This window comes from Pelobates fuscus, chromosome 1 (assembly GCF_036172605.1).
Source record: "Pelobates fuscus isolate aPelFus1 chromosome 1, aPelFus1.pri, whole genome shotgun sequence".
Taxonomy (NCBI): Eukaryota; Metazoa; Chordata; class Amphibia; order Anura; family Pelobatidae; genus Pelobates; species Pelobates fuscus.
This window is the reverse complement of record NC_086317.1, coordinates 384,343,350-384,371,287: the sequence shown is the minus strand read 5'-3', so window position 1 is coordinate 384,371,287 and position 27,938 is coordinate 384,343,350. Positions and strand designations below refer to the sequence as shown.

The following is a 27,938-nucleotide window of genomic DNA, read 5'->3' as shown; positions in this document are numbered from 1 at the left end:
AATATTCTAGCCATTTGTTCTCTGGAGTAAACTTAATGTTATATGTCTGTGTATAACATACAACTTACTGTTTTTTGTTTTTTTTTTGCACAGACACTCCACCGAAGGGTCTCAACCGTTTTATTCAAGGGCATCGTTTCCTGATCAGCAACAGGTCTGGCAACCTCCTGTAGCACCACACAGGACTTTAACACCTAATCGCTTCCAGGAGGTGAACCGACAGTCATTAACATCAGTTAATAGTGGTGGAATGATGCGATTACCTTTTCCTGCAGATCAGGTCACAACTTCAGTTACAGTGGGAGGCGCACCATATATTGAATTGCGCCACCATGGACAAAAACTACCTTTGGGGGCTGCGTTTTCTACTCCTGGTTCTCAAAGTCGACCTCGCTTCTATTTACCAGGTGATATAGGCAACACTTCTCTTCTTACGGGAGTTATGAGAGGTGATGTTAATCCCTTACAAGTTCCAGTTATGAGAAGTCAACTTTTGCAGACCCCAAAAATTTCACCTTCTACTTCCCTTCAAGCAGGAAACATGGTAAGTGTCCTGCAGACCACTCAAACCAAAGTTTCCAATGTCACTGGAATGCCACAACAGCAAGAACCTGCCACACATCCTTCAACACAAAACACAGCTCAAGCAGAAGGCTCAAAGGAAACATCTGCACCTGTACTGGAGCGTGGACGAGTTTCTTGTGATGATCCCTCGGAACTGGATGTTGATTTTGTCACTCATAAAGACTTGGAGGACGATGACTTGGCAAATTTGAGTCTTGATGTGGCTAAAGCAGACGATGATTTAGGCAATCTAGATAACCTGGAGACAAATGATCCCCACTTAGATGATCTCTTAAATGGGGATGAGTTTGACCTATTAGCATATACTGATCCCGAGTTGGATACAGGGGATAAAAAGGACATTTTCAATGAGCATTTGCGACTGGTTGAGTCTGCCAATGAAAAAGCAGAAGAGGAAGCAATGCTGAAGATGGACCCTGATGTTGGTGCTGATGATGACGCAAAAACAGACTGCCCTCCTAAAAAATTGCAAAAGGAGTCCCCAGCTAGTGCAAATATGGAGATTACCAAAGAGAAACTAGTAGGTGAGTTGGGTTTGGGCACTCACTCTTTCAGTGCAGCTGAGAAAGCACCCCTAATTAATCATGCAATGGAAACAAAGCACTCTCCCTTTTCAGGTGATTTAAAACCAAAGCTAGAAGACGGAGGCCTAAAGACAAGCACCTGCCAGTTTTCCTCTAGCAATTCAATATCTATTAAAACTGAAAAATCTTTGCTTGGAGCTAGCATGCTAAAGACTGGAACTGGCCATCAGGTTCTTGGTGCAAATTCTGCCCATGCATCACATTTGAGGGGATCCCTGTTTCAGAGTAAGGAATCTAGTATAACTTCTGTAATTACCCATCAGGGTGGCCTAATGCTTGGAAAGTTTGAGTTGGATGAAGGAACTCTGGCTCTACAAGGCCCTCGCCATTCACCCAGTGATGATTTGGATAAGATGGAAAGTTCACTTGTAGCTAGTGAGCTGCCACTACTTATAGAAGATCTTTTAGAACATGAAAAAAATGAACAGCAGAAAAAACAGCTGATGTCAGGACAGCACTCAGAGGGTGTACAGCAGCATCCAATGATAACTCATTCTTCAATGTCAACTCAGCAGCAGGGAGCCCACATTCAACAGCCTCCAGATAGCCAACAAGCTGGGCTTGTGGGGCTTGGACTAGTATCTAGGCACCAAGGATTGAGTTCCACGGCCCAGCTCCTAACACCACAGCAAGAGATGCAGCAAAGGCTTCTTGGAGCACAAGCAAGCTCTGCCCTAGATGCAACCCTTGGTGTAGCTCCAGGTCACTTGATAAGCGGTCAGAACATGGTACCGAATGCTGGTCCTTCACAACAGGTTCTCCCTGCTAAATCGGCAATAGGGCAGCAGATTGGAATTAAACCACAATCACTAGTTGTGCAGCAGCAGCCATTGCCAAGCAGCCTTTTCCCGGATACAGGTAAAATTATATTTTTTATTTATTTTTTTGCAAAATGTTTATAAATGTTAATATATTCTTTAAAACCTAGCAAACCTGCATGAGCAAAGTAAACACAGAATACCTATTTTAACAAATGAATAAATGAAAATCTTATTTAAGATGCTATTTAGCCACACATAATCTTCAGATGTTTACGCTTTCCACTGAGTGCTGCCATAGAACCAAATGTCGTTGTCAGAGGGGGTATTTGCAAAGACTGCTCGAGTGACTGTACAATATGAACAATACAATTTCCAGTTAAACTGTAAGAGAATTGTAAGAGTACAGTGTAGTTAATGGCAGTCCATTTACTTTGTTTTTAACACGATCAGACTGTGTTTTTAATGCTTTTTCATTACACAGTGCTATCGCTATGTTAATTTCTATTTAGAAAATACCTGGACACTAGCATCACTTGAGTACACCATAGGACATTGAAATGTTTAATTTATATGGACTTGTTTGTTCAGTATATTATCCTATGACCAGGTGGTATGAATTTGTTACTCAATTCTCATATGAACCACTAGTACTTCCTGGACTATGCTCAGCCCTTAGTTTACAGCTTTGAAGAGTAGTTTAACTGCAGAATTCCCATAAGTACACATTCACATAATTAAATGTTATTTCTGAGATGAGATTTGTTTGAGGATATTGTAATTTATTTTAATTGTTCAACTTAGGTGGGTGCTTTTTTTTTTTTTTTTAATTTTTATATATACTTTGTAAGGAGCCATTTTATTAACTCACATTTGAGTAAAAAGTGTGTGTGATCAGCTGCTTTAATAAATGCTGTTTTTGCAGAGTTTTACTACAAAAAGCCATTTTCTAACAATTGCTTTTATTATAGATCTTGATAAATTTGCACCTGATGATATCTTGGATCCCATTGCTAAGGCCAAGATGGTTGCTCTGAAGGGGATAAAGAAGGTGATGGCTCAAGGTACTATTGGAGTCACGCCTGGCATTAACAGGTATGCAGACATTGATTTATCTTTTCTTTGAGTTTAAATGTTACATGGCTTAGGATGTATAATTAAACCCTTTTTGACCACCTACACACAGAGTACGTTGTACAAATTACATACTGTAAATAAATTGGAAGTTCATATTTGTCTTTTGAACTGGCACTCTTTTTTTTAAAAATGTTTAATTTTTTTTATACGTCACATGTGACATAGTCTGGAAATAGACTTCCTTTGCAGTACAAGCAATGCTGGGTGCCCATAACAGTAATGTGGAATGGTTCCAGTAAATCAACCAGCAGTTCTGTAATTTAACCCTTATTAAATGTCAAACATCTGAGAAAGGTTTCTATGGGGGCTATTGCTGTACTCGACTGCAGTAGGACAAGACACATTAAAGGTCTTTACAGTAGTGGGAAATACATGGCTTGTGAAATCAACCTTAAAAATGAAACGTGGTGGGGGGGAAAAGACAAACAATTGCAGTATAACGAGCAGATTTTGTTGGGTAAGTGATGACATTTTAAAAATGGACAGCTGTTAGAGGGGCTTCTGCAGAAATGTCAGAGTAAAACTATTTGTATCAGACGCTTTCCTATGGGAAAACATTGGATTGGCTGAAATCATCAATATCTATTATCTCAGCCGAGGAGGTCGGGCCAGTCACAAAGATGTTTGTGTTCTTAACACTATAGTGTTCTTTTAGAGAAACTCCTTCTGTGCCTAGTGTCAATAATTTTTCTATAGACCACAACACTGGTTATTCAGAGCTACAGCGTGTCTAACTTCCACCTTCTCAATGAGCTATTCTACAGCTCATTCAGAAGCATAGGGGAGTTGCGATCATATGCGTGCTCTGGCAGTTTGATCGCAGTGGTTTCTCCAGGAGACATCTCTAGTGTAAGTGAGTGCTGGGGAAAAAGCAAACAGCTTGCAAAGGATGCAGACAGATTATCTATATTTTCACATAAACCCCCTAAAGAAAAACCTTGTTTGTTTTTGTTTTTTGGAGAGTATCCTTTTAAAGTTTGTCTCAGTTTGTCAGATTTTGAAAAGTATTGTTTAAAAAAAAAAAAAAAAAAAAACAACAACAAACACATTTCCCCCCCTTATATGTTCCAAACATGAATTAAAATCCTAGCCATATTGGACATTTTAATATTTAGGACTCAAAGTGAATCTATTTTGAGTAATTTTTATTTTTCTGTACTAACAATGTAGAACTATGAACAAAACTGTGGCAAAATGTGCTATTGTGTTTTTTATTTTGTCTTTTCTTAATTAGTGTTGTAGTAAGTGTTAAGTTATGAGACAGATGGGGGTGGGGGGTAACTCATAAACCAGAATCTCTGAAAATCTTTTGGTCGTGAATCGGTAAAATGTGATTGTAAGGCTCCTTTTAATGTTAACAATTATACTAGTTTTAAATCTGAGTTTTGTGTTTCTAAAGACAACAGGTATCTCTTCTTGCTCAAAGGCTAGGAGTTCCAGGAGTAACAGAGCCCAGCAGTCAGACACCCTCTGGTGCTGCCCAGGTATGTAGTTTGTGTATTCAAAAGACAAACTTCCAAGAGAACCACTTTTTGTTCTGCAGTGTATTATGTTTTTATTTGTGTTTTTTTTTTTAAATGTATTTATTTATTTTAATTATGCTATTTTAACCACTTTTAGGAGAGGAGCAGCATTGACCCAACGCAGCCCCGCCCAAACCCTCCTCCATTTGTTCAGGGAGGAATCAGTAAGTGTTATGTTTGGTTAAGTGTTTTTGGCAAAATACTTGTGGTGTGAAAGTTAGGGGTATATGTACATTCTGAAGCTGCATAATGAGGTTTAGATTTAAATAGAACATTTCATGTGAATTCCAGACAGGAAATCTATTCTCTAAATTATCTAAAATTGCCTCCTCCTTCCCCCTGTAGATGATGCAGATCAACGTCAGTATGAAGAGTGGCTATTTCATACACAGCAACTCCTGCAGATGCAGCTTAAGGTGCTTGAAGAACAGATTGGGGTGCACAGGAAGTCCAGGAAAGCTCTGTGCGCTAAGCAGAGGACAGCAAAGAAGGCAGGCCGTGAATTCCCTGAGGCTGACGCAGAGAAGCTGAAACTAGTCACAGAACAACAAAGCAAAATCCAGAAACAGTTGGACCAGGTGTGTGATGCCACTAAAATGCCAAGGAAGCATTTCCACCAATTCTGATTACTCGTCAAAAAATGTTCTGTAAATGACAAAAGAACATTTGGTCAATAATCTATAGTTCTAGCTGGCCACATTTTATGTTTTGATCTTGGTGTTTCTTGTTCTAGAACATATTATATTGTTACTATTATACATATACTATAAAATATAAAATAAATCTTAATCCTGTAATTACTTTAGATGGGAAGTAAACATTTTCAGTAACACAAAGTTAGTATCTTCTAGGCCATTTTTTTTTTTGTGATCTCACCATTTCATTTGAACGTTTTGTGTGTGTATGTATAGAGATAGAGATAGAAATATTAGTAATAGGATTGGCTCAATCCATTTTATGCTGTAATTCCTTATTTGGTTTTGTATGCCAGGTATTATAAACTGTATTTATTTGATTTTTTTCCCCAGGTCCGTAAGCAGCAAAAGGAACATACAAACCTTATGACGGAGTACCGTAATAAACAGCAGCAGCAAACTTGTGGAGTTTTACCTGTCAGTCCAAACCAGAACTCACGTGTTCTCACTAAAGCTCCTGGCCAGATCCTTGCTGGGCACAGTATGCAGCAAACTGGACCCATACAGCACAACCAATTAATTGCCCAGCCAGGTAACATAAGAGGTCTTCAGCCAGGGGCACCCATGCAAACACAACAAGGTGTATCATACACCAAGTCAATTCAACAGCAAACTCAAGTGAGCAACCCTGCAATTCCTGGGACCTCGAGTGGCTTTTATCCAACTGCAGCTGCTCTCCATGGTCTCACACCAGATCAAAGGATGATTCAAGAAAGACAGCTCCAACAACAACGGTTGCAGCTAGCTCAAAAGCTTCAACAGCAGGGATTTCAAAGCAATATTCCTCAAACGATGTTGGCCAAGCAGCATGGGCTCATTGCAAACTCACAAGGCTTGGTTGTACAGCAGGGCTCACCTCAACCACAACAAATTGCTGGTCATCCATCAGGAGCTGTATTACAGCATCATTCTAATCAGCAAAGACAACTTTTAATTTCTCAACAACAGAGGGTGCTTGGATCATCACCAGTGGCTCAAACTCAAAATATCATGGGACAAAGGTTACTTTTATCACAGACGCAGCAAAATGTTATCGGTCTTTCTCACATGCAGCAGCAAGCTGGGTTAGGTCAGTCAGCAACAGCTTTGCCTCAGCAATCCCTTGTTGGGCAAATGACCCAAGGTGTGTCTGCTCCCCAACCAAACATTCATACTCAGCAAGGTCCAATCTTGAGTGATTCAAATATGACGGAACGTTCACTGCTTCAAGATGGTGCAGAAAGTCAAGTGCAACAAAATGTTCTGCAACAAACAACTTGCAGTCCAGGTAGTCAAGAGTCTTCAGATCAGTCATCTCAAGAGCAAGTTAATCACATTTCTGCTGCCTCACTCACCCTAGAGCCAGATCCGCAACCTGCAGGATCTGTGGATGATACTTTGCAACAAAACCAACCTCCGGATCAACCACAAACTCAGTTTGGCTTATCTAGTCCAATGCAATCAGTAAGGCAGCAACATAATGTTCTTTCAACCCAACAGCAAAGTGTGCAAATGCTTGGCACACCAGTGAGGCCAGAGTCTGTCTCAAACACTCCTCAGCATCATCTTACTCAGGAGACCTTACATCATCCTCTCGCTGTGTCTCAAAGTATGACTGGAGATCAGCAAACAAGCATAGTGCAAACGCAGCAGATTGGGAGTCATGGTCAAGTGTCTATACAAGGAAATGAACAAGACAAAAATGTTGTTGGCCAACTGCCACATCCAGTGGGGCAACAGAGACCAGTTTTGAATGTTCAACAATCACAAAATATTGTTAATTTCATGGGACAAAACACTCCACTCATGGCTCAAATTAGAGCTCAGCTGCAGGGAATCATTGCAAAGAATCCACACTTGCGACATTTGACCCCACAACAGCAACAGCAATTACAGACTATTCTCATTCAGAGGCACCAGCAAGCTCAGAACCAAGCTTTGAGACAAGCTTCTTATCAAGAGTCAACTATACAGTCTGCTACTTCAAATGCCTCTGTGACAAATGGGACATCTGGAAGTCAAACATCCACCAGAGGGGTTTTCCAAGTTCAGCAAACTGGGTCAGTTGCTACAGATCCGTCTCAGTCAAGTTATTCTGAAGAAACCTCTCAAATTAATGTACAGAAAGTACAAGAAAATATAGGAACACCACAAGCACCAGATCCTGGTCAAAATTCAATGCTGAAATCTCCAGGAATGACAAGATATTGTCCCACTCTATCTCAGGAAAGTGTACCTGGTCAACATCCTCAAAGCACTGCAAATTTAAGACAGGTCCCACAACAACCTCCCCCACAGTACAGAATGCCACAGGCTCAGTCACAGCAAGTAGTTTCAGGTCATCAACCATCCCAACAGTATCAAATACAACAGCAGGGACAACAAGTGCAACCACATTCACAACAATTGCAGCAGTTACAGCAAACCCAGCATGTACAACCACTTCAAATGCAGCAAGTTCAGCAAACACAGATGCAGTCCGTACAACCGCAGCAACAACAAACACAACCATTACAGCCGCATCAAATTCAGCAGGTACAGCAAATGCAACAGCAAACACAACCTCAACAGCCACCACAGCTTCAACTTCAGCAGTCTCAACAAACACATCAGATGCAGCAGTTGCAACAAACACCGCAGCAAGTTCAACAACATCAGATGCAACAGTTACAGCAAACACCGCAGCAAGTTCAACAACTTCAGATGCTGCAGCAAACACAACAACATCAAATACTGCAGCAAACCCAAATGCAACAACTACAGCTAGCACAGCAACACATGCCACAAACTCAGCAGCATCAATTGCAGCAACAGTTACCCCAAACTCAGCAGCAAATTCAACCTCCGCAGCAAACACAGCAGATACTACAGCAAGCACAACAGCAACAGCAATTAATACAGCAAGCTTTGCAACAGCAGCAAATACTACAGCAAGCTCAGCAACAGGTTCAGCAGCAGCAGATCTTGCAGCAAACTCAGCAACAGGTTCAGCAGCAGCAGGTCCTGCAGCAAGCTCAGCAACAGGTTCAGCAGCAGCAGGTCCTGCAGCAAGTTCAGCAGCAGCAAGCTCAGCAGGTCCTGCAGCAAGCTCAGCAACAGGTTCAGCAGCAGCAGGTCCTGCAGCAAGCTCAGCAACAGGTTCAGCAGCAGCAGGTCCTGCAGCAAGCCCAGCAACAGGTTCAGCAGCAGCAGATCTTGCAGCAAGCCCAGCAACAGGTTCAGCAGCAGCAGATCTTGCAGCAAGCTCAGCAACAGGTCCAGCAGCAGCAGGTCCTGCAGCAAGCTCAGCAACAGGTCCAGCAGCAGCAGGTCCTGCAGCAAGCTCAGCAACAGGTCCAGCAGCAGCAGGTCCTGCAGCAAGCTCAGCAACAGGTCCAGCAGCAAGCTCAGCAGCAGGTCCAGCAGCAGCAGGTCCTGCAGCAAGCTCAGCAGCAGGTGCAGCAGCAGCAGGTCCTGCAGCAAGCTCAGCAGCAGGTGCAGCAGCAGCAGGTCCTGCAGCAATCTCAGCAGCAGGTCCAGCAGCAGCAGGTCCTGCAGCAAGCTCAGCAACAGGTCCAGCAGCAGCAGCAGGTTCTGCAACAAGCTCAGCAGCAGATCCTGCAGCAAGCTCAGCAGCATGTCCTTCAACAACCACAGCAGCAAGTTCAACAGCAGCAACATATCCTGCAACAGCAGCAAATATTACATCAGCATGTACTGCTTCAGTCACAGCAGTCTCAACAGATGGGGCAACAGATTTCTCTACAGTCGCAGCAAGGCAAACCGATATCACTACAGTCACAGTCGCAAGTCCAACAGCAGCTGATGTCGCAACAGTCACAGCAGCAGGGACAACAAATTTCACTACAGCCACAGCAGCAAGGTCAACAAATATCACTAGAATCACCACAACAGACACAGCAGCAAGCGCAACAGATATCGCTACAGTCACAACAGCAAAAGCAACAGATGTCACAGCAGCAACTACAGCAGCAAGTGCAACAACAACAGTCTCAACAAGTGCAACAGCAGCAGGTTCAACAGATGCCGCAACAAACACAGCAGCAAGCCCAGCAGTTACTTCAGCAATCGCAGCAGCAAAAGATACTGCAGCAAGTGCAACAGCAGCATATACTGCAGCAACAAGTACATCATCATCAGTTACAACAAAAACAGCAGCAGTTGCATCAGACCCAACAGCAGCTACAACAAACACAACAAATGCAACAGCAGATCCTTCAACAAACACAGGTACAGCAGCAGATGCAATTGCAGCAAATGCGGGTCCAGCAGCTAGAAAATGTACAGCAGCAGGAAATGAATAGCTCACCATCTCTTCATCAGTTACCACAGACAACTGAGCCAGTACAGCAGCAAGTTGGTCAAACACTACAAAGTGACCAAATGCAAGACCTGAACCAATTACAAGAACAGAAGCAAGCTGAGCAAATATTGAACATGGAGCAAATTCAAAATCCAGAGCAGCAAACACAACCTTCTCAGATGCATCAGGTGCAGCAACAGTCATTGCAAGTACATCAAATTGCGCAGATGAAATCTCAACAACATTTGCAACAAATGCATTCACAGCAAACTCAGCAGTCCTCCCTTTTGCAGCAAGGTTCACAGGCTCAGTCTGTGCAGCAAGGCTTACAGAAGCCTGTTCAGCCACAACAGATTCAACAAATGTACCAAATACAATCACTGCAGAAACAAATGCAAACTAAACCATCACAGACATTACAGCAATTACAACAGCACATTCAGCAGCCTCCACAGTTGCAGCATCAAAGCAAAACACAGATGCAATTGCAGCAGCTGCAATCCATGCAATCACCACAACACCAGATGCCACAACAAGTTCCCTCACAAACTGCACAATTGCAGCAGCAAATGGGGAATACACAAATCCAGATGCAACAATTACATTTGAAGCATCAGCAACAAATACAGATACATCTTCAGCAGCTTAACCAAGCAAAGCCACAAAATCCACAGCAGCAACGTCCTCAACAAATGCAACAACCATCACAACTGCAAGCCCAGCAATCTAATCTTGTTCAACCACAACAGTTGAAGCAAAGTCAGATGCTGCAACAAAAGCAAATACAGCAGCTTCAGCCCCATCAAATTCAACAAGTTCAACAAATTCTGCATTTGAAGCAGCAGATAATGTTGCAGCCACCTGAGAAACAGTTGCAGTTGCAGCAACAACTACAATTGCAGTTACATCAGTTTCGGCAACAGGCACAAATGCATTTTGAAAACCCCCAAGCTCTAAAGAAAGAGCCACCAGAGCCCACTGCTATAGATTCTGGACCTGCGGAAACATCTCAGCAACAAGGTCAGAACAGGTCCCCAAATGAGCATCTTAAGGGATCAGAGTCAAGGATTGAATTTGTCGTGGCCAAAGCCAGTCCCAGTAACCAGTCCCCAAATTCTGACCGTCAAAACCCAGATTTGTCATCCTCTATAGCTGGTTCTACAATCCCAGCTGGCTCTGGTGTCCAATATTCCCATACACTTAATGCAAAACAAACAGAACCTTTGAATTCTCCTTTCTCTGCTGGGCAGTCTAAACATGAGGAAGCAGCTAGTGAGATTGGTAAGAAGTATGAACCTACAGAGAAGACAGACTCTGGATTAGATAAATCCTCTCCCAAAGAGGGCAAAATGGCAGACCATCACATAGAACAAGAAAATCAAATGGACACCTCATCTGCCCCAACAGCACATGTAGAAAATGGGAACAGGACTGGATTGTCCATGCCTCTTAAACAAGAGTTTATTGAGGACGGAATGTCCAGTATTCAGGACATCAAGAATGAGGCAAATGGCGACCTGGCAACTATTGGGGCTAAAGCAGAAGCTGGTCACCTTCTTCTACAGAAACTGCTGCGTGCCAAGACTGTGCAGCTTGCTTCTCAGCGCTGTTCTGATGGTCTCCACACAGATATAAATGGCCATATTGACAACAAACTGAGCGTTCTTGAACAGAAATTGCAGACTGTCCCTAGAAATAAGGAGGTAGGCTTTTTTTATTCACTTATTTATTTTCTCTTGTGAATTTTTTTTTTTCTGATGGCAAATTTATTTAACCCTTTATTTAAAACACCACCAATAAATATATATTTGTGCACTATATTTACACAATGTCTAGGTAAACAAAGGGTGGAAAATATACACCTTTTTAAATTTATTTTCTGTTTACAGGAAAATTCATCGAAGAAAAATTTACCAAAACCAAAAAGGACACAAAAGGCAAATGAGAAAGTACAAAATTCACGCAAAAAGATTCGTCGCGAGGACAGTCTAAAATCTCCAGATGCCATTGTGAAGCAGCTGAAGCAGGTAACTCTTTGGCCAAATGCTTCACTGTTGTCATTGTCTTGCATGTACATGCCAAGCAAAAAGTGACAGCACTGCAACATCATCTAATGATAGCAAGGTTCATTTTGTTTGTAAAAAGTATTGGTATAGTTTTGCATGTTCAATGTATAATATGTTTATCTGTGTGAATATGTATGTTTTTGGTTTCATACGTGTAACTTTTTCCATTGCCTTATCCGCAGGAACTATCATTGTTGCCGTTGGTTGAACCTTCAATCACTGCTAATTTCAGCCTGTTTTCACCATTTGGGAGTGGTAGTCCCATTAATGGAAAAAGCCCCCTTAAAGGGTCTTTTGGCAGTGGTGCTTTGGAGAGCATTCCTGACTATTATACACAGCTTCTCAGCAAGGTGGGTGGCAGATTATATAACCCTTTAGAGCAGGTGTTCTCAACCCAGTCCTCAAGGACCCCCTACCAGTCCAGGATTTAGAGATTACCTGGGTGTTTCTAAGGTGTTTAGAAAAAGAAAAAACACATTAGACACACCCAATTACTCCGTAAATCCTGGATTGGTAGGGGGTCCTTGAGGACTGGGTTGAGAACACCTGCTTCAGTGGTATATGTGCATTTAACATAAAGCATGTATATTTAAAGTAAAAGTTTATCTAATGACTATTGTAATTTTTACAGAACAATCTCAGTAACCCTCCTACACCTCCTTCCTCACTGCCTCCTACGCCACCTCCCTCTGTTCAGCAGAAAATGATGAATGGGGTGACCACAGCAGAGGATCTGAATGACTCCAAGAAAGAAGCTGAGAGCAGCTCAGATGCAGAAGTTAAAAAAGGTGAGCCAAAATGTTTATTTACACTGTTTGCACCTTAAACATCACATCCAGCCCAGATACAAAGTGCATGCAAGCCTCTGCATGAGAGACTTAAAGGGACACTTCACAATACAAAAAAAAACAAAAAAACACAACTGTTTAGTGGATATACCACCAACAAAAACTTGCATGTATTTAAGTATGCATTTTTTTTAGTTGGGGGTATGTCTAAAACAGCTGTAGCGTTCTCCCCTCCTAATCCAGCCCAGGCTTTCCGTCGCTGTCCAATTAGACTTCCCAATGCAGCTCAATGAGAAATCTTTGCAAGACAGGTATTCTGGGTAATTGTTGCCTCTTGAGTTTAGCTCCACTTACCTAAACAATCAGGAAGTAACAGGATCTGTTGTGTGCTTATCAGCCAGGGAGGTGTAACAAGTATGCACTCATTAATTGAAAAAAAGAAAAGCGGATACACCCCTGACCTATAAAGCACTTCAGCAAGCTGAACGGCTTATAGTGTCTGACGTGTCCCTTTTTATAACCCAGAAAGTATTGATTTCTACCCTGACCATTGTTGTACTACATGAAAAGTACTTGTATATCTCAAACTTTATACTTTGACTTGCGCTGTTGAGTGATGCTAGCTTCATAAGTGAAAGCATTTAAAAGAAATAAATAAAAATTACAATCCATTTGGCTAGCTTATGCATATTAATGTTTGGTTTGGCTAAATATGCATTTTGACTGTAGCATTAAAGAAAAACCTTGTTTAGAGATGTACAATTAAATAAGCTTATCCTGCATTCCTGAATTGGATATTTCTGCTCTCTGTAGGTTATAATTTAATATATAGCTGTTGACATAGAGGTGATCGGGATGAGGATTATTGTTGCTGGTGGCACATTGGCACACACAGTGTGCTCTTTTGTAAACTTTCCGTGCTCAACAACACTCTGCATATGCATGTTACATATGTCACCTCTGACATCACCTTTTTGACATCAACTAGTAAAGAGTTCTGACTGAAAACTAAAGCGGGGGCTATAGAAAATGGCAACTGACTTCCATTGGTTAACTGATTCCTCTTTAAGAAAAACTGTCCAGATCTCCTGTGGGTTGCTGCTAGTATTTTAATAGCTCAGCATTTTACACATTTAGTTTAATTAAGGATGTGGAGTTTAGATTGACTAATCCTATATAAGTATTTATATCTATTGAACCAGTCTTGCAAAGCGAGATGTCCTGCTCTTGACCAAATATAATGTATAGCATCTGAACATCATACAGTTAGACTGCATAACATTTCTTAAAATGCATATATTCTCCAAAATCAAATTCTCTCTGATTTTATGCTTATATAATGTTGACACATTTACTGGTAAATCTTTAGCTATGGTAAATCATCATCTGATTATATTCTGTTTTTTTGTTACAGTAGAACGTAGTTTGGACCTATTGGCTGCCCTACCTACACCACCACACAACCAAAGCGAGGATGTTCGGTAAGTGGCTCTTGTGTATTAAAGCAACAATATAGTGTGTATGGTATAAAAAAAAATATGTATTCCTGACATTAGTTTAAAAGCACTGTTTAGGTGTCCACTCCCTCTCCTGTCTTTTAAAACGTGATTTACTTCTCGTCATAACGGACTCTGAACAGCTCCGCCTCCTTGGCTGACATCAAATTTGACTGTCTCTGCTAATCAAATGATTTTTCAAAAGTATGCATTGGAAGGCTTTTGCGCAAGCATGGCAAAACGCTGCGTAAATCAGCATGTTCTCTTAGGGATGCATTGATTCATGCATCTTTATAGGAGCGTTCAGGTAGTACATGCATTCATGCAGTGCATCAAGTTGTTGAACATGAATGCTGCACACTGTGCAGCACTTGCCTAGGAAGCATCTCTAGCGGCCGTCTGCTGCCTAGGAACACCTAAAGTTGCAGTCCCTCAATGTAAATAGTCGTTTTTACATTAAAAAGCCTGCATGGACAGGCTGTAGACACCAGATCAACATTAAACTGTAGTTGTTCTGATGGCGAAAGTGTCACTTTATTGACTATTTCAGGGTCCGTCTAAGTAGAATAACTACATATTAATCTTGTTTTTATGGTTCTAATGGACTGCACACACCATCCCCTGCTTCTACGTTAAGCCTTTTTTTTTTAAGTTTTTTTTTTTTGTTTGTTTTTGCAGTTTGACTTAAACCAGGGGTGCAAGTCAACTGCAGCCCAACATCCAATTTGCCTATTGCAAATGCAGAAGTGGAACCTCCGAATAGGGTCTCTAATGTTCAGAAAAAATTGATAGACTGTGAGGGTGGGTGTGGAGGTTCCATTTATCCTGGAAAATAAATGCATACTGTCCTTATGGTGTCGAAGTATGCTACTATTTTAGATTTTAAACTGGATCTTGAAACATCCTGAAACCATGGTATAAATGAAGCCATTTACACCATGAAAAAGAGAAAGATGCTAGTCATTTTGTGATACAGGTTCCATCTTCTAATTAAATATTACCTTATTATGAATATTATGCTTAACTTGAATTAAACGATTCTTGTTGCAGAATGGAGAGTGATGAGGAGAGTGACTCTACTGACAGTATTGTTCCAGCCTCCTCCCCAGAAAGTGTTGTTGGAGAGGACACACAGCGTTTCCCTTCTCTGTGCGATGTCAAGGAAGAGCAAGAGGAGCGAGCTTTGTCTCCTGTCATTCCACTAATACCTCGTTGTGCCATACCAGGTAAATGGCAATAGTACTTCCTGTTATTTGTTTACGCAGGCATAACTAACGTCTTTGTTCTCTTATATAACGTATATGTGCTATCGTTTTACAGTGCTTATATGCTGATGTAAATTCTTTTCAAGTGTTTCCAGATGCAAAGCCAGTAGATATTTTGCCTGTTCCGTCGGAGCATGCTGAAAAAGGACTTGTGAATGCTGCAGGAACTGTGGCCTGGGAGAAATCCAAAAGCAGTGAAGTCTCGGTCATGCTCACATTGTCCACAGCTGCTGCCAAGGTAAGTAATTCTATTACTTTGCTAAACCTTTTTGTTATCCCTTTCAACAGTTCATTTTTCATGTCTCTCTTGTCTACCCACCTTTAGAACATGAATGGCGTAGTAGCTGCTGTAGCAGGTTTGCTTAGCATCAAGCTTCCAAACTCTTATGAGGTTTTATTCCCAGACACTGGTCTCAAAAATAGCATCGACATAAAACGTCCCGTAGAACCTTCCACAGATGGTAAGTGGCACATTCGTTTCCCTGTTTTAAACAAATCTAAAATATGTTGTTTTGTCATGTTGATTAAAAACTGAATAGACAGAAGTTGCATTTTTACTTGTTGTAAACAAGGAGTGATTTGTAGGGTTTGGAACAAAGGCTACATTTCTTTTTTCAGTTCAGTGACTAAAAAGTTAAAGCAGCTTTAACTTCATAAACGTTATATTGTTTTCTGTAGTACTGTAAAAGACTGTGTACAGTAACTTAGGACCTGACAAATATGTGCCATTTTCAGTCAGTGATGAAACGATGACAATCATATGATTTATGTTTTATTGTAAAAAGATTGATTATAGCACTTAAATGATTATTTTATAATTGTGCAGCACCATTAAATAGAAAAATAATGAACATGGCTGATACAAAAGGAAAGATCTGATCCTCTCAGTCAATTAGTGTGTTATTTTGTTTATAATTTAGGTGTCGATGGGGAGAAGGACAGGTCTCAAGTTGGAAAGTTGGATAATAACACTGACTGGCTGAAACAACTTGATGCAGTCCTTCCTGGATACACGCTAAAGAATGAACTTGACATTCTAACTCTTCTTGCCCAGGTATGTATTCAATTCCTTATTAACCTAGCCAGGGTACACATTGCAAACTAAAATGAAAAATAGAATCATTGTTTCAATTCTCCTTTTCTCTGTTAAGCTTTTTCTTTATGGAGTTCCAATAGTTAGTGTGTAGGTTGGTGCCAGGGCTATCGTTGTGCAGACTGTAGTGGTTATGGCATGTAGTACTTGGAGTGTCCCTTGATTATGTTAGTACTCGGTTCATTTTATTTAGAAGATGAATTAAATTCACAATTAAGCTATGCAGGTATAGTGTTAAAGCATTTCATAAAGTACTTATGCTTCTAGGACAATTATGTTTAGCCTTGTCCTTCCAGCTTTAGGTGGCTCAGCTGGAAGACAGGAATTATAGTCCATGATCAGGTTGGAAGCACAGGTTTAACAACCCTGTCGTAAAATGTTCCAATGCTGATTCCACTATCCTACAATCTGTTTCTTTGAGGGGAGGGTATGATGTTTCGTTACTTATACACAATTTATTATTTAATTATTTTCTGTTTTTACTACATTTCTTTCAGGAGGAAAAAGTAGTTGAGAAGGCTGTGCTCCATTCGTATGTCAATAATGTTGCCAATCTTGATGTTCGCCAGCTTCCTGTGTTACCTGAAGAAAGCTCTCCTCCTCCTTCTCCATTTGCCCCCTCACCAGCTAGTCCCGTGGAAGTTCCTGCTGCAGAACCTGATCCACCTGCAGCTCCTATTGCACCATCCCCTCCACCTCCACCACCCCCGCCGCCACCACTGCCACCACCACCACCCCAGTCTCCTGAAAGAGAAGAATCAGCTGATTATAACGCCAGAATGAAGCAGCGTGTCCGCCCCTTGGAAGATGACCTGGAAGAACCACGGCTACGAGTAAAAAAATGGAAAGGTGTTCGCTGGAAGAGGCTGCATATACTTATCACCTTTCAAAAAATTGGATCACGTCACTGTGAGAAAGAAGTTTGTGAGGTGATTGAGAGATTGGGGACAACTCTGAGGCCTGATACATTACCTCCAGACTTGCGTAAATGCTGCTTCTGTCATGAGGAAGGTGATGGTGCAACTGATGGACCAGCTCGACTTCTCAACTTGGACCTTGATCTCTGGGTACATCTTAATTGTGCTTTGTGGTCAACGGAGGTGTATGAGACACAAGGTGGTGCGCTAATCAATGTGGAGGTGGCATTACATCGAGGATTGCTCACAAAGTGTTCTCTATGCCAGAAAACAGGAGCCACAAATAGCTGCAACCGTCTGCGTTGTCCCAATGTCTATCACTTTGCCTGTGCCATCCGTGCCAAGTGTATGTTCTTTAAAGACAAAACCATGTTGTGCCCAATGCACAAGCTCAAGGGACCGTGTGAGCAGGAACTGAGCTGCTTTACTGTCTTCCGAAGGGTGTATATAGAAAGAGATGAAGTTAGTCAGATTGCCAGTATCATACAACGAGGGGAACGCATACATTTGTTCAGGGTTGGGGGATTGGTTTTCCATGCCATTGGCCAGCTGCTTCCCCATCAAATGCAAGACTTCCATAGTGTGACTGCTCTCTACCCTGTGGGATTTGAGGCCACACGTATCTACTGGAGCATGCGTCACAGTCACCGACGGTGCTCTTATCGTTGCAGAGTATGTGACAACAATGGGCAGCCAGAATTCAGTGTTCAAGTAATTGAATATGGCTATGAAGATGTAATTCTGACAGATTCCTCCCCACAAGGTATGTCTTATTGATGCAGGGATTCATATTTTTGTTGATAATGATTTATGAGAACATGGATAAATTGAAAATACTGCTTTATGTTAAAAGAAAGCAAAACAAAGAAGTATTATTGGAATTCTGCCTGGGAAAAAAAGGGAGAACACCAATAAGGTAAAAAGATTTGAAACCATTATAAAAGGAAGTATTTAGACAACCGACATACTAATTCTTCAGAAGTATGCTACAATGTGACAGTTTTTATTATACTGTACTACTCAGTAGAATTTAAAGGGACAATCACCAAAGTCACCAAAGCAAATTTAGCTAAATTAAGCAGTTTTGGTGTATAGATCATGCTCCTGTACTCTCACTGCTCAATTCTCAGCTATTTAGGAGTTAAATTACTTTGTCTATACAGCCCTAGTCACGCCTCCCTGTGATTTGCACAGAATTCCTAAACACTTCCTGTAAAGTTAGATCTAATGTTTATACTTCCTTTATTGCAAATCCTTTTTAATTTACAATTTCGTGTCTACTGCTCTGTTAATAGCTTGCTAGACCTTGCAGGAGCCTACTGTGTGTAATTAAAGGTCAATTTACAGAGCAGGAGATAACCTCTGAAGTAGGTTAACATCTAAATGATTTTTTATTTATTTTTTCATGCAGGCTGTATCAGTCACAGACAGTGGAGGTGTGGCTAGGGCTGCATAAACAGAAATAATTGATTTAACTTGTAAATGACATAGAATTGAGCAGTGGGACTTCAGCAACATGATCTATATACCAAAACGGCTTCATTAAGCCTCAAGTTGTTTTGGTGACTATAGTATCCCTTTAAATTTGAATTTTATCTCCATTGTTATTTACATTATATAAATTTGCATAAACAATAAATATGAAATAAAATATCCACATTTGAAGTTGCTGCTTATGAGCAGGGTCAACCCACACCTATAAAGCTGTCAAGCTGCGTATTTATCATCACAGTGTTTAAAAGGGAGGAACTGACTAGCGGGTTTCAAAGTTCTTTTTGCACATCCTCTGTTCTGCACAGAGCAGGGTTTTTTATGGCTTGTAGCTATCTCCCTTCTACTTAGGAAGGCCATTAGCTGAACTACAATTTTCTGATAGTTTTGGTATGATTGCAAGCACTACCACTGTCTACCTTGGTTCACAAACCAAAAAGAAAGCATTTTTATAGAGTCGCACACTAAAAACTTGAATTTGCATATAAAGATACCTTATGTTAATATGAATACGTGGTCCAGGAGAAATAAGTGACAGGGAGATCACTTTATGATCCTTGTAAACCCATGTCGATTTTGGCAGACAAGAGAAACATGCACTGAGCAATATTGAAGGCAAAACATGGCCTGGCTGTAGACTGCATGCTTGACAGTTGCCACCTATGCTGTTGCTTTATGAATGGGTAGCAGTGGTCAAAAGAGCGTACTATTGGAAAAACGGATTCAAGAGGAAATCCATGTTAGATATTTTCAGACAAACTTCAATAGGAAATATTAAAGAGGGGGTAACCTAAGCTAGAAAAAAGTTAGACTTTTTAATAAATGCGAGAAATACTGACAGTTTTCCTTTAAATTGTGAGGAGTTTGTGGTGAAATACTGGTTAAAAAGTAATTTATTTTGTAAAATTTTAAAATCGTTCCCAAGTATAGGAATACTAAGACGATATTGCACAATAGTACTCACTTATAAAAAGATCAAACATTCCAATTCATGATTAGAAAATGATAATGCTAAGTGATAGAAAAATAATACTAATAATATTACAAATAGTTGTGGATGTAGTATAAAATAAACTGGTTTCTCCAGTTGAGAGAAACAAGCTATCTAAATATCTGATTTTCAATAATGGATAGCAATGTTGCCAGTACACCACTAGATGCCACTCAATTGTAGTGTAAAGTTCTGTGAGAGATTTCTACTTAGTAGCTGAAGTTCTGCAAGAAATAAAGTTCCCAATTTAGATGCAGAGTAATTCATAAGGATGTAGTGTGCATACAGAAATCCAATAAGTAAATAACTCTGGGGCAACAGGAAAGGTGCATGTGCCGGTTGGTCCCTGTTAGTCTGAAAATTGGCCAAATAAGTAGTCCCTACGTATTTGCCAGCCGGCACATGTTCCCTCCACGCTGTAAACCCAGTAAGTAGTGTAAAGTTAATTTAAATAAATAAATAAATAACCCTATGTTCCACCAAGTGAAGAGGCAATAGTAAGTTTGTGTTGGATTGTGGTTAGCTTTAGGGATAGGATCGGTGTTTTATTTACATGTAATGTTCTGTTAGGTGTACATATAAAATGTTAAATGAAAACCCTTAACTGTCCTTTCATAATATGTATGGGGCAATTAAAGAAAAACTCATGATTTACATTGGAACAAACTTACAGCTTAAATTCAAGGTTTTGGTTCAGAACCTCCGTCCCTAAAGGGTCAAAGGGACACTATAGTCACCCAGACCACTTCAGTTCAATGAAGTGGTCTGGGTGCCAGGTCCCTCAGGTTTTAACCCTGCAGATGCAAACATAGCAGTTTCAGAGAAACTGCTATGTTTACATTTGGGGTTAAGCCAGCCTCTAGTGGCTGTCTTCCGGACAGCCACTAGAGGTGCTTCCGCAACGCTGGAGGCATATTATGCCTCCATCGTGCAGAGCGTCCATAGGAAAGCATTGAGAAATGCTTAACTATTGACAGCTTGACGTTGATGTCGGAGGGGTAGGAGAGGTCACCAGCGCTGGATAAAGGTAAGCTGCTGAAGGGGTTTTAACCCATTCAGCGCCACGAGAGGGGGACCCTGAGGGAGGGGGCACCCTCAGGGCACTATAGTGTCAGGAAAACCCCTTTGTTTTCCTGACACTATAGTGATCCTTTAAGGATAGGAGATATAAAAAACTTTTAAAATATGTACACTGTGTTGAAATTAAAAAAAAAAAATTCCTTGATACATTGTGATATTTCTGGTATTGACCTGCGATTTGTTCTTGACCCTGACTTTCTCTGTAACCCTTTCCTGACTTGTTTACATGTTTCTTTGATATCTCTAATATCCTGACCTAATCTTGTATTTGACCAAGTTTCCTCTCTATTATGTTAAAGGGACACTCCACTGCCCCCCATACAAAATAAATAAAAAAAAAACACTGTTTGGTAGATATACCCCAAATGAAAACTTGCATGCATTTAATTGTCTTTTTTTAAATTGGAGTTGTATCTAAAAGCAGCTTGCAAAAATTTCAGAGCTCTTATCTGCTGCCTTTGCAAGCCCTCCCCTTCTGACCCCGCCCAGACTTTGACTGTCCAATCACAGACGACAATGCAGCTCAGTGAGAAGTCTTTGCAAATCGGGTGCTCTGGGCAATTTCTGCCTCATGAGTTCAGTGCAAATAAGCTAACCAAACCAGGAAGTAACATGACCTGTTGTCTGCTTGAAAAGCCAGGATGATGTACTCTGCGTTTGACAAATTTCAGGCTTCCGGTCGCCATGGCGTCTGGGGCTTTATTTGAACGGGAAATGGATTCCTGGTGATATATTTTTGTGTACAATGGGTGATTCATTTATTTGTGACTCATATTTTAATTTCCTAGCGCTTTGGAATCGGATTGCAGAACCTGTTGCACGCATGAGGAGAGAGACTGGAATGCTACGCCTTTTTCCAGAGTATCTTAAAGGAGAAGAGATGTTTGGGCTAACTTTGCATGCGGTGCTGCGCATCGCTGAATCTGTAAGTAACCAATCTTCAGCTAACGTTTTTATCAGCCCATTCTTTTTATTCATTGTTATTTCTATATTTCACTTTTTAATGTTATTCCTTGTATGTGTTTGAATTTAGTTGCCGGGGGTGGAGAATTGTCAGAATTATCTCTTCCGATATGGTAGACATCCTTTAATGGAGTTGCCTCTCATGATCAACCCAACTGGCTGTGCCAGGTCTGAGCCAAAGATCATGACCCACTACAAGCGGTGAGTAGGGATTTATAGAATATGCCTTTTTAGAAGATGAAAAACATAAGCATACTGAGGTTACAATTAAATGTCCATTGGAGTGATACTTAAACCGTTATTTAACTGTGCATAGGGATTTAGATACTGGTAAATTTTATTATTTTTTTTAAATAACAAGATTAGTGGCCAAAATTTTGATAAGCATTCCAATTTTGTAGCAACAGAAGCTTCCCTATCCCCTTTTAATCTGTATTCTTCACTCATTCTCTAGTCTGTGTGATGAATATTGAATCTTCAGTTGTCTTCGAACTCCGTTGTCTTCACACTCACCAGAAATACTGTAACAGGTTGTGTCTATTAAATGCAGCTGTAGGGCAATTGCTATGATAGATTATTGGGATAATTATTGACTCATTTTTGGATAATTACAGAAAAATATACTAGTTAAAGTGACACTATAGGCGCCATAGCAACTTTAGCTTAAAGGGGCTCATTGAAGTGGTCTAGGTGCAGTGTCCATCATACTTAGTCATGCAATGTAAAACATTGCAGTTTTAGAGAAACAGCAATGTTTACATTGCAGCACTAAAGCCACCTCTAGTGGCTGTCTACCAGACTGCCACTAGAGACGCTTCCTACTTGCTAGGCAACTTTAGCCTGAAGCCGGACGTCCTCATGTTCTGCGTGAGGGGGTCGCGTGGGTGGGGGGAGGCAGATGGGGCTATAGTGTTAGGAATACAAGTTTGTATTCCTAATACTATAGTATTTATTTAATGAAGCCGTTTTGTGTACAGATCATGACCCTGCAATCTCACTCATTTTCTGCTATTTATGAGTTCATTTTTGTTTCTGTTCATGCAGCCCTAGCTACACTAACTTGTGTGTGACTTGCACAGCCTGAAAAACACATCCTGTAAAGATAGATCTAATGTTTAAACTTCCTTTATTGCACATTATTTTTAATTTAGATTTTTTTTTTTTATCTCCTGCTCTAATAGCATATTTTTATGCAGGCTGTGTCAACCAGGGGAGGTGTGGCTAGACCTGCCTAAAGTGATTTAGTGATTTAACTCCTTTATCCTAAATGGCAGAGAATTGAACAGTGAAATTGCTGGGGCATGACTTTTTTTTTTTTTATAAATGTCTGTAGCACTGAGCAGTGTTTTTCATTTTATGTATCAAGTTTGTGTGTTTGAATGTAAGCATGTTTTTGTATGGAGTATGTGTGAGTGAATGTACGGGTGTGTTTGCACGTATTGGCATTTTTCTGTAGTGTGGTTTTTGAATATGGTGGTGTTTTTTTTGTTTTTTTTGTAGTGTTGACATTTGGATGCAGGGTTGTATTTGTGGGTAGTGTAGGCAAAATGCACATATACATAAACACACTGGCACACGTACACAGGCACATAGGTACACACATGCAGTTACATAGAGTCATACACAGACAAACACTGGCACATACAGATAGACACACAGATACAAACACACATATAGATAAAAACACACACATACAGACACAGAGAGAGACACACATGCAAACTGACACATACAGATACACATCTACCAACACACATACAGATACAGACACACATGTATAAGTGTGTTTCTATGTGTGTTTGTATAGTGAATGCAGTGTGTGTGCTTGTATAGTGGATAATGGTGAGATGGGGGAAGTGAGAGGGAGCTCAGGGAGGGAGGGTGAGGATGAGAGGGGACTAAAAAAATACCTTAAATCCCTGGTGGTCCGGTGGGATCCCTGGTGGTTCGGTGGCCATCATTTTCGGTCTGCAGAGCGGCAGACCATGGTAACCCGCGGCAACGCTCTGATTGGGCTGTGCTCACGAGACACTTGGTCTGCAGCTCTGCACATTGCGGAGCTGCAAACTGGTCTCGGCGATGGGCGCAGGAGGGGCATTGCATTCGGCCCGGGCACCCCCCTAGTGAGGGGCACTCGGGGCAGTCCCCCCACCCTTAGTACGCCACTGCTCTGACCTAGCAGTCAATTTTAGTTTCATGGACAGCAGAACAAAATAGATATACCTGAGGACTCCTGTGTGATCCTGTTTTACTTGAATTAAAAGGTTCATGTCGGTAGGTTTTCAACTGTATGCATTGCTCCAATGAAATCTAAATCAAATGTGATTATTTATATTATGTGTGTATGTATATCTGGTTATTTCAAAGTGGCTTCTGTAATCCAGTCACCCTCTGTGTTGCCCATTGTTGCAGTTTGTCTTCTCAATGTCTGCTTCTGTAACTTTTCTTTATGGACATTGGATAAAACTATGCAAATGCGAAGCTGAAAGTGCAGCTGTAGGCAGGACCTTCCCACCCAAAGGTGAAATGGTCCGATAAAGTGCTCATTCTGGTGTGTTGGCATGGATCTGATCACAACTCTGTCCAGCAGAGGACGATGGAATAAGTACTTTAGCCTCAAAGTTCAGTTGAAGTCATAATTGCTCAGTTTAGCTCTCTACTGTGAGGAGTAGAGCACCATTTTGTTTGCGGCAGGTGTACTCCACTCGAATAGGGACAAAATTTGTAACAACAACTCAGAACTTAGAGTTCTGAGCTGCTTAATTGACAGCTCAGTGAGCGATCTTTTAGATTAAATGATGTGGTCATGTTCTCGCTCCCCTGTTTGCTTACCTGGCACTCATACGCCATGTCACTCTTCCTCTTGTGGAGGCTCCATGCTTGCGAGTTTTGGGGGTCCTGGAGTGGTTGTGCTGTTAACAAACGCTGGTTTGCTCCAAAATGCTTGCAAGTGGTAGAAATGGTACTATGGCTCCTTCCTTCTCCTCACATTGGCCCGCATTCCACTTTAGGCACCAGCCACAGTCATGGTCTGTGGTCAGGGTGGAACCATCACTAGACATGGGCTCCCTAGGCATACGTGCCCATCAGACAGTCTCTTAACCCCTTAAGGACACATGACATGTGTGACATGTCACGATTTCCTTTTATTCCAGAAGTTTGGTCCTTAAGGGGTTAAAGAGAGAGGGCGGTACCGGCCCAAGGGTTGTGGCTAGGGGCAGAAGTGAGGTTTAAGAGTGTCCCCCTCTCCCTTTTATAACCGCTGGTGTCCCAGTTAACTTTGCTCAGTTTTATTGTACTCTCATTAGTATTCACTCATGTATTGGTATTCGAATTGCGTCTTTTTGTTATTTGGCCCTTCCAACCCCCCCACCCCCACCCGCCCTCTCATTTATCACATTTGAAACTGTGCTGCCTGACCTTTCCTTCTGCTATTCCTGACCATATCTGCACTTTATCCCTGTTGGTATTTCGCTTTAGTTTAGTCCTATTTAATTTCTGTGTTTAGGGTTCCTTCCACTAACCTGACAAATGCTTTGTACAAATCTTTGCTGTTATAACCCACACCAATCTAAAAGTGTGCTTTGGATGTTCTAAGCACCAAGTACTTTTCAATATATCAATGTGCTTATAATACGTAGACTGACCCTTTAACAATTGTGTGATAGAAAAGTAATGTGTTGTAAGGAATTGTGTGGGATGTATTTTTTTTTTCTTTGTTTTGCATAATGTTTCATTTATTGTTGATACCTTTCTTTATAGGCCTCACACTCTGAACAGCACTAGTATGTCCAAAGCCTACCAGAGCACCTTTACAGGGGAGACAAATACACCCTATAGCAAGCAATTTGTGCACTCAAAGTCCTCCCAGTACCGTCGGCTGAAGACTGAGTGGAAGAACAATGTATATCTAGCTCGTTCAAGAATTCAGGGCTTGGGCTTGTATGCAGCAAAGGACCTGGAGAAGCACACGATGGTCATAGAGTACATCGGCACCATCATCCGGAATGAAGTGGCCAATCGTCGGGAAAAGATCTACGAAGAGCAGGTGAAGACCGCTTTATTGTTTGGTTCTCCCAGATCTCAGAGTGTGTTTATTTAAAGGGTCACAACTATCACCATGACCACTTCAGTGATTTGAAGTGATTAGGTGGTAAGAGTATGTTTGTGCAGTGTTACTGCTTGAAATTGTGTGCTGAAAATCAGTTGCACCACCAGCACATGTGACTTGAGTAGCCCTGAACTCTGTTCATGCTGCCTAATTTCAATTCTGTGCTGTCTTGCCCTTGCAGGGCAGCTGCAAGGGTAAAATAGCTCTCCCCTACCTTTCATCTCTCACCATTGAATAAATAGGAGGAATTATCCCTCCCTCCCCTCGCTGGCACAGAGAGCATGCATGCACTCAGAGCCAGCGTATCAATCTAATCACAGACGTCTGAGTGAGAAAATCAGGACTGGCAGCTGCGCCTAGTTCTGGATTAAGGTGCGTTTAAAACTTTATTTTTTTTTGCAAGTTTTGACAGGAACGGGGGCCTAATAGCTATGACCTATGGGGCACTCATAAAAAAATAAAAATGTGTTTTTTTTTTTTAATTGTATATCAGGGTCGGAGTAACCCTTAATATGAACAGTCAAGCAAGGTTTGAGGATTGTTTTTGTTTTTTTCACCCATGGATCAGCAAATCACATTTTCTTTAGGACCACCTACAAACAATGGGGAGTATACATCTTCCCAAACACATCCTTTGGAAAAGTGATACGTGCCCACCACCCCAATTCCTGACCTCAGGCTTTTAAGAGTCAAAACCTTACCACTTTTGGCATGGTATTGGGTTACATTTTTTTCCATCCTGGAGTTTTAGACTTGTTTCCCTCCAACCACTACTCCTCATGTCATCACTTTTAACATTAAATTAAGTGCCTCTCATTAACAAAGGGCATCTGTAAATTACTGACAAAAGCCTGGAAGTCTAAAATGCACGAGTCATAAGCGTAAATTTCTAAAATTAAAAAAAAATCACAAGTTACTTGCTTAAGCCACAATTTCCAGATCAGAAAATTTAATTTTTGTCTTTTGTTGTTTTTGTTCCAGAACCGGGGGATATACATGTTTCGAATAAATAATGAACATGTGATTGATGCCACTTTGACCGGTGGGCCTGCCAGGTAAGACTTTACAGTTTATGGGCTGGTAATTGGAAAAGTTTCTAGAAAGAAATGTTTCTAACTTCCCCTTGCTTTTTAAGGTACATTAACCATTCCTGCGCCCCCAACTGTGTTGCTGAGGTAGTAACATTCGACAAAGAGGACAAGATTATCATTATCTCCAGTCGTAGGATCCCAAAAGGAGAGGAGGTAATGGTTTGGTACACGTAGTGTGATGGAACATTAGTCTCAGGACAATGTTTAATCAAAATTACTTTATAGAAAGGTAACCTGGTGCCTGTACATGTGTGCTTATAGTTTTAGAAACCGGAATCACCTTTTCATTCCTTGCATCCTGTCAATTTGTAATGACTCACGGGAATTCATGATTATTTGCTTCTGTTTTCCAAGTGTCATAATATGTTAAAACTCTTAAAATTACAAATGCTACAGTATTAAATTATAAATAGTAGGATCAGGGAGCAGCACCTGTGATGGAATTCCCACGCTCAGAGCGATACAGAGGAGGGAAGGAAAGACACGGATATAGTGTAGTATGTTGAGATCTTAAGTGATGGTAAATGAAGGGAAAGGAATTGCACTTAAAATTTTATGGAGCCTATACTCTGCTCCAGATATGTGCGCCTGGACGGTACAATCCCCGCCTATGGATATGTAGATGGTCCTTGGATGTCCTCAAAAGGGGGTTTCCAGTGGCGGTAGGGTAGATCTCATTTCCAATGGCAGTAGGCCGGTATTCAAATAGTTGGTGATATAAATATATAAAAAAAAAAAAAAAAAGAAAGAAAGAAACACAAAATAGTGCTCTCTGGATAATACAAAATAAAATGATAAAAGATGGAGGTATACTCACAAGTGAAGAGCAAATAGGATATTGCTCAATATATTTAGGCATAGGTGGTATGATCCCCACCAAGGATATCACTCCTCAAGTCCTCCATTGGGGGTGTTGGAGAGAGTCAAAAGGAATATTATTTTAAAAATAAAAAATAATAAAAGAATAGGCTTAGAGGCTCCAATAGCATAATTACAAGTACTGATATTCCACCTACCCCTCT

General features: G+C 40.9%; 1 protein-coding gene across 1 annotated transcript in view; it reads left to right on the top strand.

Annotated features, from left to right (window-relative positions):
• The window catches only part of KMT2D (lysine methyltransferase 2D), a 109,118-nt gene that overhangs the window by 77,789 nt on the left and 3,391 nt on the right, over window positions 1-27,938 (top strand). Inside the window, exons 34-55 of the mRNA XM_063426065.1 lie at window positions 94-2,027; window positions 2,899-3,022; window positions 4,464-4,548; window positions 4,685-4,751; window positions 4,933-5,165; window positions 5,616-8,300; window positions 8,337-8,750; window positions 8,856-11,267; window positions 11,454-11,591; window positions 11,813-11,980; window positions 12,262-12,418; window positions 13,833-13,899; window positions 14,965-15,140; window positions 15,266-15,417; window positions 15,505-15,640; window positions 16,100-16,233; window positions 16,770-17,952; window positions 21,540-21,676; window positions 21,785-21,915; window positions 25,477-25,762; window positions 26,807-26,880; window positions 26,961-27,069. Coding sequence (XP_063282135.1) covers window positions 94-2,027; window positions 2,899-3,022; window positions 4,464-4,548; window positions 4,685-4,751; window positions 4,933-5,165; window positions 5,616-8,300; window positions 8,337-8,750; window positions 8,856-11,267; window positions 11,454-11,591; window positions 11,813-11,980; window positions 12,262-12,418; window positions 13,833-13,899; window positions 14,965-15,140; window positions 15,266-15,417; window positions 15,505-15,640; window positions 16,100-16,233; window positions 16,770-17,952; window positions 21,540-21,676; window positions 21,785-21,915; window positions 25,477-25,762; window positions 26,807-26,880; window positions 26,961-27,069 — 11,002 coding nt within the window. The remainder of the gene's footprint in view (window positions 1-93; window positions 2,028-2,898; window positions 3,023-4,463; window positions 4,549-4,684; window positions 4,752-4,932; window positions 5,166-5,615; window positions 8,301-8,336; window positions 8,751-8,855; window positions 11,268-11,453; window positions 11,592-11,812; window positions 11,981-12,261; window positions 12,419-13,832; window positions 13,900-14,964; window positions 15,141-15,265; window positions 15,418-15,504; window positions 15,641-16,099; window positions 16,234-16,769; window positions 17,953-21,539; window positions 21,677-21,784; window positions 21,916-25,476; window positions 25,763-26,806; window positions 26,881-26,960; window positions 27,070-27,938) is intronic.